Source organism: Camelus bactrianus, chromosome 2, assembly GCF_048773025.1.
Source record: "Camelus bactrianus isolate YW-2024 breed Bactrian camel chromosome 2, ASM4877302v1, whole genome shotgun sequence".
NCBI lineage: Eukaryota > Metazoa > Chordata > Mammalia > Artiodactyla > Camelidae > Camelus > Camelus bactrianus.
In genome coordinates this window covers 133237913-133255296 of record NC_133540.1, presented here as the reverse complement: position 1 = coordinate 133255296, position 17384 = coordinate 133237913, and the positions used below count along the sequence as shown (strand labels likewise).

Genomic DNA, 17384 nt, shown 5'->3' with positions numbered 1-17384 from the left:
AGGCCAGCCGGGAGGCTCTGTCCCGAGGTCCCTATGGTAGACATCCATCCGTTCATTCATCCAACTGCCATCCATCCACCCCTCCATCCATCCATCCATCCATTTGTAAATCCAACCCCATCCATCCATCCACCATCCATCCATTCAGTATTTTCAGCCAGGAACTTGCGAAAAAATGGTGAAAGGAGCAGGCATAGCCCCTACCCTCAAAGTCTCACCCTGAGGGAGGGTGTGTGTAGGGCACAGACAAAAATCAGACAATGGCACAAATGTATAATTACACATTGTGATCAGTCCTGGCAAAGAGGCACTGGCACCTGGGAGAGCGTGGAACCGTGGGGCCCAGGCAGGCCTGGGGTTGTAAAGGAGGCTCTCGATGCGATTGGCTTCCACCTGCTCCAGACCCGTGCTCTGCCCTGCTCCTTCTTTCTCTGACCCTGGGGGCTGACCCTTGTAGACTGCATCCACAGACTCCTTTCCTCTGGCTTCTGGTGGGATTCAGACCAGCAGGAGACTGGAGGGCGGGAGGAGAGAGAGCCAGGGCACCAGGACGCCTGCTCTCCGACTGCCCAGCCACCGTGTGTAGCGGCTGAGTTACTCGATCCTGGGCCGGCCTTCTCCTCGGCCCTTTCCTTGTGACTCTGGGGGCCGGGCCGCTAGTGGACAGAGTGGTAGGCTGAAAACCTTCCCCCCAAAAGATTTCCGTATCCTGATCCCTGGAGCCTGTGAATGGGACCTCGTGGAGCAAAACAGGACTTTACTGATGTGATTCAGTGGAGATCTCTAGGTGGGGAGATCACCCTGGATTATCCAGGTGGGGCAGAGGGGACGTTTGCACACTCACGCGCGCGCAGCGACATTTAGTGGAGCAGGGCGGGGCTGAAGACGCTGCCCTTTACAACAGAGTGACTCGTTCACAAGCCATGAATCCCAGAAACTGCGAGAGACAAGGGCGGGGCCCTCGCCCTCCCCAGAGCCTCCAGCGGGAGCATGGCCCCGCAGACACCGTGTTCTTGGCCCCATGAAACTGATTTTGGACTTCTGGTCTCCAAAACCCTGAGAGAATAAATTTCTGTTGTTTTAGGAATTCATGTTTGTGGTCGTTTCTTACAGTGACCGAAGGAAACAGAGTGGCCTCTTTTGCTGGCCTGTGTCTCCCTCCTCATCCCTCAGTTCTCTCCTACGAAACGCTGGCCCCGGAGAGAGCCCTCCCCTGCCTTCTCCTCCATCCCCCCACGCGGGTGCCCTGGGTTCCTGCAGGGGGCCTGCTGGACGGCCCTCGGAGGAGGGGGTGCTGATTTGGGGTCTGAAGGAGGATTCGCTCTGACAAGCTGAGGGAGAGCCGAGTGTGGGAGGGCACGTGCAATGTTCCGGCAGCAGAGGGAGGCCCTGCGGCCAGTGTGCAGAGAGGGGTGGCAGAGGGGAAGGGTCCTGGTAATTATCCACTATCCAGCCACCCGTCTCACACACACATTTGTGCCCAGGACCTCTCACCTCGGCCCCTCGGTCTCACACGAGGCACTGAAGCAGTGAGCTCCTGTCGGCGGGCACACAGGTCTGGGGGGCCCCAATCAGGGGTCTAGGTACCCCCTGGGGTACTCCCGCTTACGGGCCCCACGTGGCTGAGAGGCCCCAGGGCTGCTCACCTTGCTCTCCCGGGTGTAGGCCAGCACCTTGTCCTCCTCCCGGGGGTGGAAAATCAGCGTCTCCACAGAGAAGGGGATGAGCTGCTTCTGGAAGGTGGCGCCCTCGTCCGTGCTGAGGAACAGGCTCTGGTCGCGGTCGCTGAGCGAGGAGCTCACCAGGATGATCTGAAACACCAAGTGGGTGTGAGGCCTCCCCTCGCGCCGGGGGCGCCCCACCCCGCCCACTCGGGCCCAGGCACTCACTGCACCGCCCGCACGGACGCCCGGCGCCGCCCTGCACCCCTGATGCCAAGACTCTGATCGTGACCTGAGGGTCAAGGTTTCTGCCGTAAGTGACACGTTCCGCAGGGCAGAACCCGGCTCAGGCAGGTCTGAGGATCGTTTCAGGGACGATCGTGCGCCAAGGAGATAAAGCGGGACAGTGGGGTGGAGGCGGTGGGGCTGACCCGGGACAGCAGGCACCAGGAAGGGGAGCTCAGACGTGTGGCGGCGAAGGAGGCGGGACTGGAGTAACAGAGGGTCAAGTTCTGCAAGGCCTTATGGGCACTGTAGTGGGTTGAGTTCTGACCCCCAGGAAGAGTTGTCCACATCCTGACCCTCAGACCTGTGAGTGTGGCCTTCCCTGGAAACAGGGTCTCTGCAGGTGTGACTGTGTCAACAGTCTAGGGTGACATCATCTTCGATTTAAGGTGGCCCTAAACCCAGCGGTTGGTGTCCTTATTAGAACAGAGGAAGACAGGCACAGAGAGAAGATGGAACACGGAGGCGGACATCAGGTGATGCGTCTACACCAAGGAACGCCAAGGGCTGCAGGAGCCGCCGGAAGCTGGGAGGGGGCCTGGAGCAGGTCCCTGCAGCCCCCAGAGGGAACCGGCCTGGCCGACCGACACCTGCCTTTGGACTTCTGATTCCAGAACTGAGACAACAGATTCCTGTGGCTGGAAACTCCACTTGTGGTACTCTGTTACAGCTGTCCCAGAGCACTGACGCGGCCCCGGTGGGAGCTCTGCGAGAGGCATCTTACTGTCGATGGCCTGGGCAGCCTGTGTATGGCGGTGGGGGGGGGGACCTGGGAGCAGGGCCATCTGGGGCACTGCCTCATCCTAGCTGGATGCTTTGGTGGCTCGGTCGGATTCCAACCTCCGCGATTCTCTACCTGGTTATCCCCAAGCATCTGATCGCACGGGGAATGACGGGAGACACAGACGGTCGCGAGCAGCCCCAGCCCGACTCTGTTTCGAAGTCGGCAGGCAAGGCGCCCCGGGGAGGACCCGGGGCAGCTCGGCCACGCACGCCTGCTCCTGCAAAAGGCCCTGTGGGGAGCCTCGCTGGGAGAGTCAGAAGCCACAGCCCCACGCAGGGTGTCGTGGCCGTGTCCTGCTCAGGGAGCTGGCCTGTGATTCCCTCCGGATTTGCCTTCTCTCCAGTTTCCTGTTCACACGAGAACAAGCCCTGTGGGGCTGCGAGGAGGGTGCCCCTGGTCACAGAAAGGTCAGAAGTCAAGGGTCAGAACAGGGCAGCTTGGCGGCCACTCGGTGGGATGACAGGACCCCCTCAGAGGGAGACACAAGAGCTCCTCTGTCCCTGGCACCAGAGAGGGTCTACCAGCTGGACGACTGGGACAGTGAAGGGGCCCTGGGCACGCGAGGTGGATGGGCCGTGAGCCGCGAGGTTCACCCCCTGCAGAGCCGTGACCGAGGCACACACTCAGTCTCCAGATAACCTGGTTCAAACTCCATGTCTGCAGACCAAATACCCTTCTGTGCCTCAGTTTCCTCGTCTATAAAATGGGGGCAATGACATGGCGCCTGGCACCCAGTGAGCAGACCCAGTAAAAGTCTACCACAAGTGGGACCAGCTTGTCCTCATTCGAGCTCTATCAGGTGACTGTTGCTATGCAGTTATCACTTCCGCTTGGCAGGTGGGGAAACTGAGGCACAGAGCGGAGACGCAAACTGCTACGGTCACAGAGCCATGCAGGATCGAGCCAGGGTGGGGATCGGAGGGTGACTCCAGGGCCCTGCTCTTAGCCATGCGCTCCAGGGCCAGCCTACACAGGACGGGCGTTGGAGCCGTGCTGGAGCTGGTGGGCGGAGGGGACTAGCCTGCCTCATGCACGGCTTTCCCACGGATGGTGAAGGGCATTGAGACCCTCTCCCCCCGCATGGCCTTCCCAAACCCCGACATTCCCCTAGAAGACAATGAGGCACACAGAGGATAAACCAACAGCCGCACACAGCTCCTGTCTCCTGGAACAAACTACAACCCAGCATGTTCTTCCTTTCCAGGGAAACCTCAGCGAGCTCCCCAGCTAGCTTCCTTCATATCCTCCAGCAAAAAACCCTTCTCTCCCCAGTGAACTGAGGGCCAGGGAGCCTGATTCCTCAGTGATTTTGATCCCTGAAAGGTGGACAAAGACATGCCCGGAGATACTCCTCGTTGTGTGGTTTCCATGCAGAAAAACGGAGTCAGGGGAGTGGGGATGGTTGGGGGAGCCATAGAGCAAGTAAAAGCACTTACAGAGAATGCTTAGTGACAAGAGAGCTCATGCACTCACGGAAAAAAGCAGGGCACAGAATTGTAAGCAGGTGAAATTTCTTTACGTTTCACATTGACACAATTATAAGGAGGTATAATTTTGTCAATGATAAGTGTAGAAAAGTAAGTACAATTTTGTTAGTGGAAGAGGCACAGAAATAAGAATGGAAGGGTTAGTATTCAGCCATAAAAAAGAATGAAACTTGCCATTTGTCACAACGTGGATGGACATTAAGGGCATTATGCTACGAGAAATAAGTCAGAGAAAGCAATACCGTGTGATCTCACTTATATGTGGAATCTAAAAGGAAAAAGGGAAAAAAACCCCAAATTCATAGACACAGAGAACAGACTGGTGGTACCAGAGTGGGGGTGAGACAGAAAGGTACAAACATCCAAGGGGATGGGGTGTACAGCCGGGTGACCATAGTAAATGATACGATGTCTATATTTGAAAGTTGCTAAGAGAAATCTTAAATGTACTCATCATAAGAAAAGAAATTCTGTAGCTATGTGTGGGGACAGATGCTAACTAGACCTATTTTGGTGATCGTTTCACAATATAAACAAATAGCGAATCATTTTGTTGCACATCTGAAACTAATATAATGTTATACGTCAATCCCACCTGCCTTTAAAAAAAAGAATGGAAAGAAACACAGGGAGACGTTAATAGTGGCGGGTTTCAAGTGGTGGGGTTTTAAGGATTTTTTTATATAAACTTTTTAGTTTATCATAGTTTTAGATTCACAGAAAAGCTGCGAAGCTAGCACAGAGGGCCCCCACGCACCGCACACACGTCTCCTCTGTGACGAATAGCTCACGTTAGCACCACACGTTTGTCACACTGAGGACCCATCGTCGGCACGTTCACGTTGTCTACAGCACACAGTACATTTCACCAGTTCTCCCACTGACGTCTTTTTTCCCACCCAGGCTCCCATGTGACACTTAGTCATCACGTCCCCTCGGGCTCCTCCGGGCTGGGACAGTTTCTCAGACTTCCCTTGTTTTTCCTGACCGTGGCAGTTTTGAGAAGGACCAGCCAGGTATTTCGTAGCTACGTCTCCATTTGGGGTCGTCGGATGTTTTTCTTGAGCTGGTGCTGTGGTCATGGGTTTTTGGGGGCAGGGCACAGAGGGAAAGTGTGGTCCTCACTGCATCCCAGCCAGGGCACACGCTGGGGACAGGACCTGTCATCGCTGGCCGGATGGTGCTGGCCAGGATTCTCCTTGTAACACGACTCCTTTCCTCCCTACCTCCATGCTGTCCATCTGGGAGGAAGTCGCTGTGCAGGGCCCACACCTGGGGGGTGGGGAGGGAGGCGCCCTTCCTGGAGGGCGGAACAGCCACATATATTATGTGGAATTCTGCCTGGGAGATTTGTCTTTCCTCCCCCATGTATTCGCTTACTCAATCATGTATTTATATCACCACGAACCCATGAATATTTATTTTACACTCTGAGTTGTATAATAGTATTTTCTTGTTGTGTTGTCCAGATTGCTCCAGCTCTGGCTACTGGGAGCTCTTTTGGGTCCCTGTGTCATCTTTGACATAATCTCATTTTCCTTCAACTTCTAAATGTTCTGCACGGCTCCTGGCTACCCTGGATAATCAGGAGACATGAAACGAAGTCACCAAGACTTCTTCCGCATCTTACCAGACACGGCACAGTTCATTCAGAACCCACTCACCACTCAGCCTGGCTCTGCGCCCGCCCCAGGCGGTGACCCCCACGCCCGGCTCTGTCTGAGCCGTCTAACCAGGGAAGCCCAAATTTCCCTCATTAAACCGCTTTTCCAACGATGCATTTTTCACAATGTTCTTCTGACTTACTTACTGACCTCCCCCATCAGGCTGTGCCCCAACTCCTTTGGGTTCCTTAAGCATCACCCGAGGCCTGACCCGAGCTGTCGGCTAACCCATTCCTGATGGACACACGAATGAACCTATGCACGCACACACGCACGAGTGAGCAATTCCAGCTCAGTTTGTGACTCCTAAGGGAACTGTTTGCTTTTCTCCTCTGGGAGGAAAACATCCCTAGAGATATTTAAGTAGCCCGGAGAGCAGAAGTCATCAACAGTCTCATTCTCTGATTCCTCCTCACCACTCAAAGCTTCACACATCAACGAAGTCTCATTCATTCATTCATTCTTCCACAGTTGCTAAACCCACAGGATTAAATAAGAATTCAGGAATTCACAGGGCTTTGTGGAAGCAGAGCAGAGGGAAAAATTGCAGAGCAGGTGCAGAACAGAGAGGGCTTCATGGAAGAGGTGACACCCAGACAAGCCTTGAAGAATGAGTGGAAATTTGACCCAGACCCGGGGGAGAGTGTTTCAGGCAGAGATGACAGCATGACCGAAAGCAAGCAGGCGGGGGTCCCTACCGAGACCATTTGCATCCTGACCACCTTTGTGGGTACTGTGCCCTCTGGCTGGAATGCACAGCAGGACCAAGACCCCCCTGCCCCAACCTCACCACTGATAATTCTGAATCAGATTTTAAAATCTCAAAATGGGCCACTTCAGCAAAGCTAAATATTTCTTTTGTTTTTGGCATCCCTGCTTTACAGGAGCCCCCAGCATGAGTTTAGCCTGTCTTTGCAATGGGACACCCTCAGTCTTTGTATCTGCTCATCAAACACCGCCTTATCTACCAAGGCCTGTTTTGAAGGTCACCTCTTTCAGGAAGCCCTCCAGGATACACATCCTCCAATCGAGTTTTTCTCACCCATCCTCTGCCCTTTCCTCCAGCATCTTGTACATTCATTTGCTCCAGCCCAGCAGGGCTCACGTCTCCAGCACTGCCCTATCACCAGCTCGGGTAGGTGCCACGTTCCCAAAAAACAGGTGTTGGTATTCCCACACAGAACGAGATCTCTGGGTGCAAGGTCGCCTCTCCAGGACAGCCCTCAGTTACAGCCAAGGCCCTGCCCGTGGTGGCACCGAGGGGGAAGGACAGAGGATCGGAGCAAGCCATTCTGGCCAGGGGCCCAGCAATCTGGATTGTGGGCTATTTTTGGCCTCAGAGTGAAACAAGTAAGCCAGGAAAGACGGGGGAAGAAAAAAGTGCTGACAAGGAAAGGATTATTGGAGCAAAGAAAACAAATCAATTAACATCGTGCAGAGCGGAGGCTGGCAGACTGTTCTTCCAAATTGGGAACCAGACTATTTTAAATGGTACATTTTCACTGCTTACTATTCTGGGGGAACATATGGTACCTGAACTAAGTTCTGGGGGCCCATGGGGCTGGGTGTCTTCAAAATCAGAGGCAACACGTTACAGAGAAATGGCTGACAGGTTCATTGGACTAGTGGCATCCCACGCAGGAGCCTCATGGTCTAATTTGCCAGGCCTGGTACAAATGCAAATGTGGGCTCCCTGTTCAAATAGAATGAGGAGTTTCAGGACGGCAGCAGGAGAATGTTAAAGCAAGCGGAGAGCCTTCTGCGACGGCCTGGGTCGCACACCCTCAGAGCGGGCCCTCTCCCAAGCTGCTCAGTTAATAAGCTCTGGGACCAGCGGCAGCAGCGGCATGGGAACCTGTTAGAAGAGCAGTGTCTCGGCGGCACCCTGACCCGAGGGATCAGGGTCTACATTTTCTCAGGTCCCTGGTGAGTCCCGTGCGCGCTCCACGTGCAGGGAGGCGCTAAGCCGCAGCCCCTGCCGGGTTCAGCCCCGCGTCCACAGGCGGTGTGGGTCTGAGCGCGCTGGCGGACCCCGGCCGCCTCCCCACCAAGTGACAAGGAGATACCGCTGCGCACTGGAGCACATCTGGGCCCGGTTTTAAGGGGGTTTCACTCCTCGCAGCCCTGCTCTCAGCCACTCTGAGGATGCTCTGCAGGGCAGAGATACCAATGACGGCCCTGGAGTCCAGGCAGGTCACTCGTGGAGCATGTAGCCCACGGCCCAGGCACAGAGGGGCAGGGGCAGTGCAGGCTTTGGCGGCCCTTGGAGCTGGGCTAAAGGCCTTCTTTGCCCCCATGAGCTGTGCCACCTTGGGCGAATTCCTTGGCGTCTCTGAGCCTCAGTTTCCTCCTCTGTAAAATGAAGATAGGGATTCCCATTGCACTGGCGATTCAAAGAGTTAAAGGAAACAATGTGTGTAACAGACTTAGCGCAGCCCTGGGCCGTGGCGAACCTACCGCGGGTGACAGTGGGCTTATTACTACAGCATTTGCTTTTAAAGAAGTTTAGTCCTTGGGTCAGGGTCCCAGAGCAGAGGCAGCTCAAAGGCGGTGGTGAGGACAGTACAGAGAACATATGGTTCCCTCGCACCAGGGAGTCCTGGGACAGATACACGGACAGAAGGCAGAGAAGCCATCCCCAGGGCGCGTGAGCCGTGTCTCGGGGCTGAGGGGTGAGCCAGGCACCTGAGTTTGAGTACCTCCCTCACTGTGTTCCCTGGAACCTCCCTTGCTCCGCCCTGGGCCTGGCCTCGGGCTGCGGGCCTCCTGGAGGGGCTGTCACCAGGGCCTGGCCTTGAAGGACGAAGAGGAGTTCGCCAGGAAAAGCCAGTGATGGTGGAGCTCGTGGGACCAGCACATTGATTCTGGGGTGGGGAGTGGTAGGGCAGGACACATCTTCTGAAGAAAGTCACCTGCTTGGGGATTTTTCCCCCAGATCACATTAGTGACACATTTATTGGATGTGCCTCTCTGATGCCAAAGTAGTCTGGACATCGGCGGGTCTGTAGCTGAGACCTGCTTCCCCCCATGTGGGACTCGCGGTGGAAGTGGGTGGTGGAGGCCTGACACCGGGCAGCAGGCACAGAGGAAGGCCAGCCCTGCGTGAGACACGAACGTGGCACAGGCTGTGACCCAGGGTGACAAGAGATGCCATGGAGCTGGCGTGCAACAGGGGTCCGGGGGAGGGAGAGTTCCCCGAGTCCCCTCCAGGCGAGGGCAGGGCAGGGGTCCTTGACCCCCAAGACCCAGCTCCCTGGGCCAACCTGCAGGCGGCTGAGCGGATAGGCCCTGCCTTCCCCCAGCCTCTGCACCACCCCGCAAGGAACCTTGGGCCCTGCGTTAGACTACGGTCTAATGAGCTCTCTGCCGGGATGTGTGGGGTGGGAAAGCTGCAAAGTGGGCCTGGCTGCGTCTGCGTGCTGATTCATAACCCTTCTGTAATTTCCCTTGCACGCCCGGCAGCCACCCCCAGGGCCCCGCCAGCATCCGGTTGGACAGATCAAGGAAAGCCTAGCAGGGCAGCTCTGGTGCGGAGATGATGGACAGGGGCAGGGCAGGGGTCGAGTGACTCACTTATTGAATTTGATACTTACTGTGTACCTGCCAAGTAGATGCAATCATCCCTATTTCTCTGATGGGGAAGCTGAGGCCAGAGAGGCTGAGTGCCTCCTGGAAAATCACGTGTCACCTCAGCTCATCCCTCCCTCCATCCCTCATCTGTTTCACATCAGGGCTAACAGTGTGGCTGCACCTGCCGGCAACGGAACAACAGCACGGGGTTCCTGATGCAAAAGGCTTGGGAGAGTCCAAATGGATTCTGCCCACCCTGAAGACTATAAGACGTGGCTCCCAGACATCTGTAGGTCCGTCCTGGGCTTTGGGGATGATTTCTGACCATGTGTAGAGGCAGAGGAAGGCGGAGTGGTGGAGGGAGGAGGGCCTTTCTGTCCCTCTTCACCTTTCCTCCCTCACTTTGGTCCACTATCATATTCTTTCAGAGCATTAACTAACTTACTCAGCTGTGCGCCAGGCTCTGGGCTGGGAGATTAATCCCACGGGATCCCTGTCCGGGAGGAGCTCACAGCAGACAAGGGAGGTCATTTAACAGTGTGAGCTGTGCCCTGGGACAGGTGCCCCAAGAAGGGAGGCCTCTCCCCCAGGCTGGACTGGAGGAGAGGAGAGGATGTCCAGAAAGTTCCAGGAAGGTGAGCTGCATGCTCTCAGGGGGACACACCAGCCATGCACAGAAAGATGCTCCAGGAAGACGGAGGGCAGACTGCACAAGATGCCGGTGTGGGCCTCCTGTCTCCCTCTCTGCCAGGTTGGGAGGCCTGCCTGACCTGAGTCTGGCATCCCGCAAGCCCTTCCTGACCCTTCAACACGAGCCTGCACCTTCCTGCCTGCCCAGATCACGTCCACCTGGACCTGCCTGCCCAAACCACGCGTGGCTCTACCTGCCAAGTTACCTTCTCTGGTCCAGGGTTTCCCTCCACTGAGCTTCCAACCCAACTCTTCCAAAAGGTGGTGCCAACGTCCCAGTCTGCCTCACAGCAAAGCTCATGCAAATCATAGCTCTCAAACATCCAAGTGCAAAAAGGGGAAACAAACAGCATCCAGAAACAACTTCTTGCCTCTGCCAGGGCCCTGGCTGAATGCGCCGCAGACCTTTGGTTTTTGTTCAGACTCTTTATCAAGGAGAGAATCTGCTTTTAATCTGCCCTTTCCCAGATTGAGCCCTCAAAGGGTCCCCACCCCCACCTGGAGATGGGTGTCACCTGGAGTCACCTTTCTATTTAAAACCCAATTGCCCAGTCCATTCCTTGCCAGACAGATGTGCCCAGCTGGGCTCACAGAAAACCCGGCTTTGACATCAGGAGAGGCAGACAGTGGAGACACACAAACACAGCAGCATCCACCCCCGGGTCTCAAATTAGGATCTGCGCCGAGCATCCGCTATGTGCCCACGTGAGCCACAGGGAAGAATTAACCCTCCTACCCGGCGCGTCACTCCTGCGGCTGAACACGTCCTGCTGGGACATGCAGCGCACGCGCAGCGCGGCCGCCCTGAGTTTTAGGAGGACATCGCTCCACATGGCGGTTTTGGGTGTGGGTGGTCTTCAGCAGAGGAGAGGTCTCAGGACACAGAGTCTGATGGAGACGAGGCTTTGCCACAGTGCTCAGCGACCTTGGGCTATTCACGCTCAGCCTTACACCGCAGGCATCATCTCTTTGGCGCTAAGCTTCCAAACCAGGCGCAGCCCTCGGCGCTGTTGTAGCAACAGCAGCTCGTTATTATCATCGCGCTCCCTTAACCCTGAAAGACCCACCTTGAGGAAGTTGTGGATAACTGGAATTTATGTGGATGCAAGTGTGCAGTGTTGCGTCCCTGCTGGAAACCCTCAGGGCCCCTCCCACCCGCGCGCCTGAGTCTGGCATCCATGACTCTCCCACGACCTTGCCCTGATGAACTTGCCACCACGCGGCCCGAGGCCCAGCCACCCTGGACTGCTTTGAGCTCCCCAGACGCCTGCTGCTCCCACAGGCTCACTTTGCGTGGGATGCCCCGGCCATCTTCTCTGACTGCAGTGAGGAATAGGGCCTGCAGGGGGCAGACCAGGCTGATTGGGAGCCCTGGTGTTTGTCCGGGTGAGACAGCCCAGTGACCCGCAGGGCCGAGCTCCTGGACCCGGAGAGCAGAGGGCCATCAGAGTCGGCCAACGGGCAGCCTTCACGTGAGAACGGATAAGACAAGAAGCCCTAGTGGTCCGGCTGCCTCCACAGGCAGGTGTGGGCTGTCAGTGTCCCTAGCGCCCCCCGACCACCCACCTGGCGGCTGCGGGCGGCTGCGGCCAGCCGCAGCAGTGCTTTCCCGACATTCCTGGGCTCCTGACTTACTGATGTCAGCGGCGCCTTCTGACCTCCGCCCCCAGTCCTTGCATCAACCGCATCAACCTCTAGGGTCCGGATTAAGTCCCTCCCGACTCCAGCTGCCTCCAGTTTCCCAATCAAGTCCTGACTGGTGTGTGTGTCTGGAACCACTTCACCAAGCACAGCGAGCTGCCCCCAGTTCCCTTTCTCATGTCAACTGCCACCTGCCTAGGTATCCGCCATCGTCTCTTTCGAAGGTTCTTGGCTCACTCTTGCCAAAGGTCTTGAGATGCCTCAGCTCATCCATCATCCACCCATCCACCTACTCATCTGTCCATCCTGCCAGCCAGCCGGCCAGCCAGCCATCACCCATCCATCATCCATCTATCCATCCATCTACCACCCACCTAGCCACCCATCCCATCTTCCTTCCTTCCTTCCTTCCCTCCCTCCCCCTCCCTCCTTCCTGTCCCCTTTTCACCTTTCACACTCTATCCGTCAACCTACTGAAAATTGCTTTGGGGAGTGAATGGAAGAGTTCATGGGAAGAGGAGTGCGGCATACTCTGAGCCCAGTGCACAATTTAGTCACTGGCTGTACCCATGACCATGCAGCCCAACCTCCGAATCCACCCTTCTTGGTGTAGGTTCCGTGGCTTGTGCCTCCGAGTCTTGTCTCTGTATAAACTTGAACTCCGTCTAGTACGGACGGGGAAGTAAGGGGGAAATGGCGTTTGCCGAGCACCCACCCTGCGCCTGGCCCTGCGCTAGGCATTGCTGTTTTATCACTTTATTGTCACAGTAGCAACAAGGTGAAAGATGTTTTGGTTTCTGCTTTGAAGACAGAAAACCCAGAAGCTCAGAGGGGTCGAACGGCCCGCCCCAGCCCGCCCAGGCTGGGTGCCGCCCCTTCAGCACGGACCTGACTCTGTCTGATCCCGAAAGCCCCCGTCCCGCCTCTGTGTCGAGACCGACAAGCATCCAACACGATCTAGTAAAACATCCGCTCAAACACAATTACGGAATTGATTGTCGGGAAAGGATTGGCTCAGTTTTAATTACCAGCCTGACAGTCACTGAAATGCCAGGAAACATCCCCAGGAACATTTGTAAATTTAACGGAGAGGGCAAACCATTTCCCTCTGGCCGAAGGCTGACTCGGAAGATCTTGGGTCTGATCAATAGAAACTAAATGAGGCAAACATACCTCAGGACGTATAAAAATACGCGTCACCAATGTCTTAGAGCCTTGACTTACTCACCACCGTGCCTGTGGCACTCGTGGCATGAGAGGCCCCCGCCGGCCCCCTCCGCCACAATTGTTGATGATCTCAGTTCTCCAAAGGGGAGAACGCTGAGGCTTCAGAGTGAATAGGGTGTAGCTGTGTTTTGTTTGGCTGCATGAGGACATTTTGCAGACGAAGCCAGCGAGCCCGCTGCCTGGGTGGAGTGTGGTGGACAGCTAATTCTCTGGAGTGGCTGTGCTTTGGAAGACTGCCTTTCATCAGGAAAGTTGAATTACCTATGTACGATCAGATCTGTGAACAACTCGTTCATTCATCTGCCCCTAACTGAAGAGCAGAAAGCAAGGGCCTGAAGCTCAGTGCCTTCGCCTGGTGCCTCCTCAGCGCTGGCCTGGGCAGCCTCCTGGGTAAAGACGACAGCTTTTGGAAAGAACTCTGGAATCTCCAAAGGCTCTCCCTACAAATATTTGTGATTAGAGACCAAGACATTATTAATGTGGGGTGAGCTGGCTGGAACACTGCAGGAGCTTCAGTGAGCAGCCCTTCTCCTCGCCGTCACTGGAGCTGGATGCCCGAAGGCTCGTGCAGGTGCACTGGCGTTGGCACCTCGTGGCCAAGGCCATGGCCCTCAGTGCAGGGGCTACTGCTGTTCTGTGCTCAGAAGATGAAGTAAGGACAGAGCTGAAAGGCCCGTTACTGTGGCTTCCTCGGATCTGGGTGAGGAAATGGACTCTCCCCACAGGAAGCCCCAGGCAGGATCCTGTAGCCAAAATCACCTGGCATTGTGGTTTTCCTGAGCTACGTGGAGCAGATAACAGCATTGGTGATAAAATAATCATACGAGGCATGTACTGAGCGCTCACTGTATGCCAGGCACTGTACTGAATGCTTTGCACACCGTTGACAACCCTCCGACGAGGTGGTTGCTATTTTTACTCCTTTGATGGATGAAGCAATGAGTCCCGGAGAGGGCAGTGTCCACCCGCGTCACACGGTGGGAGCTGTGGCCTGGACACACTGCGGAGATGGGCGGGGCGCACGCTGCGCACACTGCCTTCCTTTGCTCTTTGCTTGTGTGTCCCGGGACCTATGTCGGCTGGTGCTGGGGCAGACTGGGTGCAGCCTGGTTGTCCCTGGCTTCATGGAGCACTCGGGCCAGTGGCAAGATAATGACCAAAGAAGCACATAGGCGGGCGATCGTAAACTCCAAGGAGGGTCCAGCCATTTACCAACGGCGGAGAAGAGGGCACTGACAAGACCAGAGAGAGAGCGAGGTGGGCCGGGTCCAGCGGGAAGGGAGGAGCAGACTGGGATGGGGGGAGGACCACAGGATGCAAAGACGGGAGACGGGCAGCACCGGACGCCCGCAGGACGCCCGCTGGGCGGGGCAGCCAGGAGTCCGGAAGGACCCCGGCTCCCACCTGGGGCACTGGGAGGAACGTGGTAAAGAAACAGACCCACGGCTTCCCTGGTGGCACCAGCAGTCTCTACAGGAGGAGAACCTGGGAGGGAGACTGAGGAAGGGGCACAGGGGTGAGTGAGGACCAGAGAGCACGGTGCCAGGGAGGATCGGGCCAGAGAGGGCAGGCACGGGGCAGTGCCACAAAGAGCAGACATGGTGAGGGTCAGGCAAGTGCCACTGATGGTCAGAGGCGGGCCCCGGTGTCCCCAGAAAAGGATGATATGAGAGATGGTACATCTGCCATCCCTTCTTTCTGTCCTCTTAGCCTGTGCCATCAGTCACCAGTGAGTCCTGTGGCTTCCACGCCTTAGGGGCAGGGAGTGGCCCTGGGGTCTGGCCCCTCTCGGACAGAAGCCTCATAAGCGGTAGGTGAACTAAACAAACGCTCGCGGTCGCGGGAGAGATGAGGGGTCTCTTGTGTCAGTTTCTTCTCATCCTTCCAACCACAAATGAGTAATGATGTAATTAAAGTTCCCGGGGAAGGAAGCCTGCCGCAGGAGTCTCCCCAGGGCTCTTGGAGGTCACATGGAGACTGCTGTGAACCCAGGCTCTGGATCCCTGGCAGAACCACCAGTGTTGAAATTCCCAGACCAAGAAGTCTCCCAGGACCCCACCCCACAGCATGCAGAATGGAGGCCTGGCTGTACCCCTCCCACAGGCACGACCAAAGAGAGACGGGGTGGGGGGAGGTTGCGCGGGGCAGATCCAGCCCCTCCCGTCACTCAAGTCACAGAGACACCCAGAAATAGGGAGCAGGGGTCACAGAGGCTCGGCGCCGACACAGGGCCAGTTGGACTGGCACAATCTCTGATGCTGGAATTGCTGGGGTCGTGTCCCCGCCTCTCGGCTGGACGCCTCCTGGGACAGGGGCTCCCCACCGCACTCTCTGGACCAGTCTGCTTTCTGATACTGGAATCGCCACAGTAGCTTCCTAGCCCCTTTGCTTGGATACCTCCGGTGACAAGGGCTCCCCACCTCTCTGACTGTGCGGTGGTTTTCTTTAAAACAAACGCAACCCCGCAGGGCAGAGAACAAAGGGCTTTGGGATCCCACAGACATATGCTGGTTTCTGGCCGTGGGTGTACAGCAGTGTGACCCTGAGTCAGCTCAGGGGCCCTTGGGGGAGCCCCGAGCCCACCCTTCGAGGAAGAGCGGGACACCCTCCACCCCTCGTGCTCCCTCTCTGACCTCTTCCTTCTCCGGAAGGCACACGAGGTGGGGCGGTGGGTGATGGGAGGAGGCCCCAGCGGGAGCACGGTGGTCCTCAGCCTTCCCCACAGCCGCTCCGTGGGCATCTTCCCCTTGGGAGCCCACCTGGGTGAGGGGCTGCACTCTGGGGCAGGGGTGGGATTTCATGTCATTAGGTCACCCCTGATTACACTGATCATTAGCCCACAGGTCAGCTGCCACAGTGTGCTAACGGCAGCTTACGGACCCACCAGCCAGGCAGTAATCGCAGCAGTGGGGAGCGGCCCCCAGGTCTGGGCGGTGCTGCTCTGGGCACTTTATGCGCATTCAGTCACCAGCTCCTCCCTGAGAAGCTGTTCCGTTATTGCCTCCACTTTCCAGACAGGCCAAGCCCTTGCTCAGAGGTCCCTCTGCCCCTGCGAGGCCGAGCTGGTGTCAGGGGCGCCCCAGGCCCCCAGCCCAGCCGCCTTCCCTGATCCAATTTACTGAAGCACTCTTTTTGTATAAAATTTTGTTCAGCAAAAAAGTACTGAAGTCAAAAAAAAGAGACATATTTCATCACATTTGATTCTGTCCAGTCATCACCACTCCAGCACACACACAGACACACACACACACACACACACCCTGCACTTTACAAATGAGGGGAAGGCGTGGTTAAGGAAGGCTTCAGAAGAACCAAGAAGATTCCACTGCTCCTGTTTACTGAGCGCCGCCCACAGGCCGGCCCTGGGCTGGACAGGCCGCCCGTATCCCCGCGGGGCCTGGCCACGCTGCCCATGGCGGACACAAGCCCGCCGATAGGGGCGGCGTCTGAGGTTCAAAGGGGATTTGGGAGTCCCTTCCCCACAGAGGCCAGAGCTGGAGGGGACCCAGGTCTCTGTGCCTGTCTTGTCAACAGTCTGTCACCTCCTCTCTTCGCTGGCTCCTGCCTCCCGGGGTCTCTTGGTGGTGGATTAGCTATGGGGGTGGCCGACAAGGTGGCAGCGGGAGGTGGGCCACTCAGGGTGGCCTGGAGTCCTCTTGACCAAGGAGCAGGAGAGCTGAGCTGCTGGCCTGTCCAGGTGGCAGAGCAGCGGGGAAGGGACCCTGCCTGGGGACCCTCGGTCCCCTCGCCAACCCCCAGGCCTGTGCTTCCGTTTCTAACCTGTAAGAACGCAAAATAAGTCCTGCCCTGCCAACCTGCAGGCCGGCCTCCAGGAGCCAAGACAAAGCCCGCTGCGTCGCAGCATCGAGCTCGTGGAACAAACACCTGCCCGTGTGGATGAAAAGTACTACAGCCACGTCGGCAGACACAGGATGCTGCGCCGTCAAGTCACCAGCCGCTGCCGCCACCCCCACCCCCGGCAGTGAGCGGAGGAAGCTCAGGACGCAGACAGGCAGGCAGCCCGCCTCTGCCACCCCCACAGCGGTGCCCCCCACAGGGGACTTGGGATGTGCAAGAACAGGCACCAGCCCTGGACAGCTGAGGTGCACATCAAAGGAACGGTTCCAGTGAGCCCAGACCTTTGCACCTTCCCACACGCAGAAAAGCACTAATTTCCTTATCTTGAGATGTCTGGTTTTCTTAAATTAACAGTAATCTTTGGATGTTCCGACTACCTGGTCTTTGTGGCAAACGCTCCTGTACGTCCTGGCGTCTCCCCTGCCTCTGTGGAGCAGTCTCTTAGAGCGATCTGAGAGGCCACCTCCTGGGCTTGAAGTCCTCAGAAAGTGCGCAGAATAAAACTCAACTCTCAGCT

The 17384-nt window shown here is 56.8% G+C and overlaps 1 protein-coding gene across 11 annotated transcripts in view; it reads right to left on the bottom strand.

Moving 5' to 3' along the window:
* The window catches only part of SORCS2 (sortilin related VPS10 domain containing receptor 2), a 445133-nt gene that overhangs the window by 79980 nt on the left and 347769 nt on the right, over positions 1 to 17384 (bottom strand). For all 11 annotated transcript variants that reach the window (XR_012501643.1, XM_074350779.1, XM_074350786.1 and 8 more), the window contains one exon: positions 1647 to 1811. Coding sequence is in view for 10 of the 11 variants with exons in the window: in XM_074350779.1 (XP_074206880.1) it covers positions 1647 to 1811 (165 nt within the window). In the remaining variant the exon portion in view is untranslated. The remainder of the gene's footprint in view (positions 1 to 1646; positions 1812 to 17384) is intronic.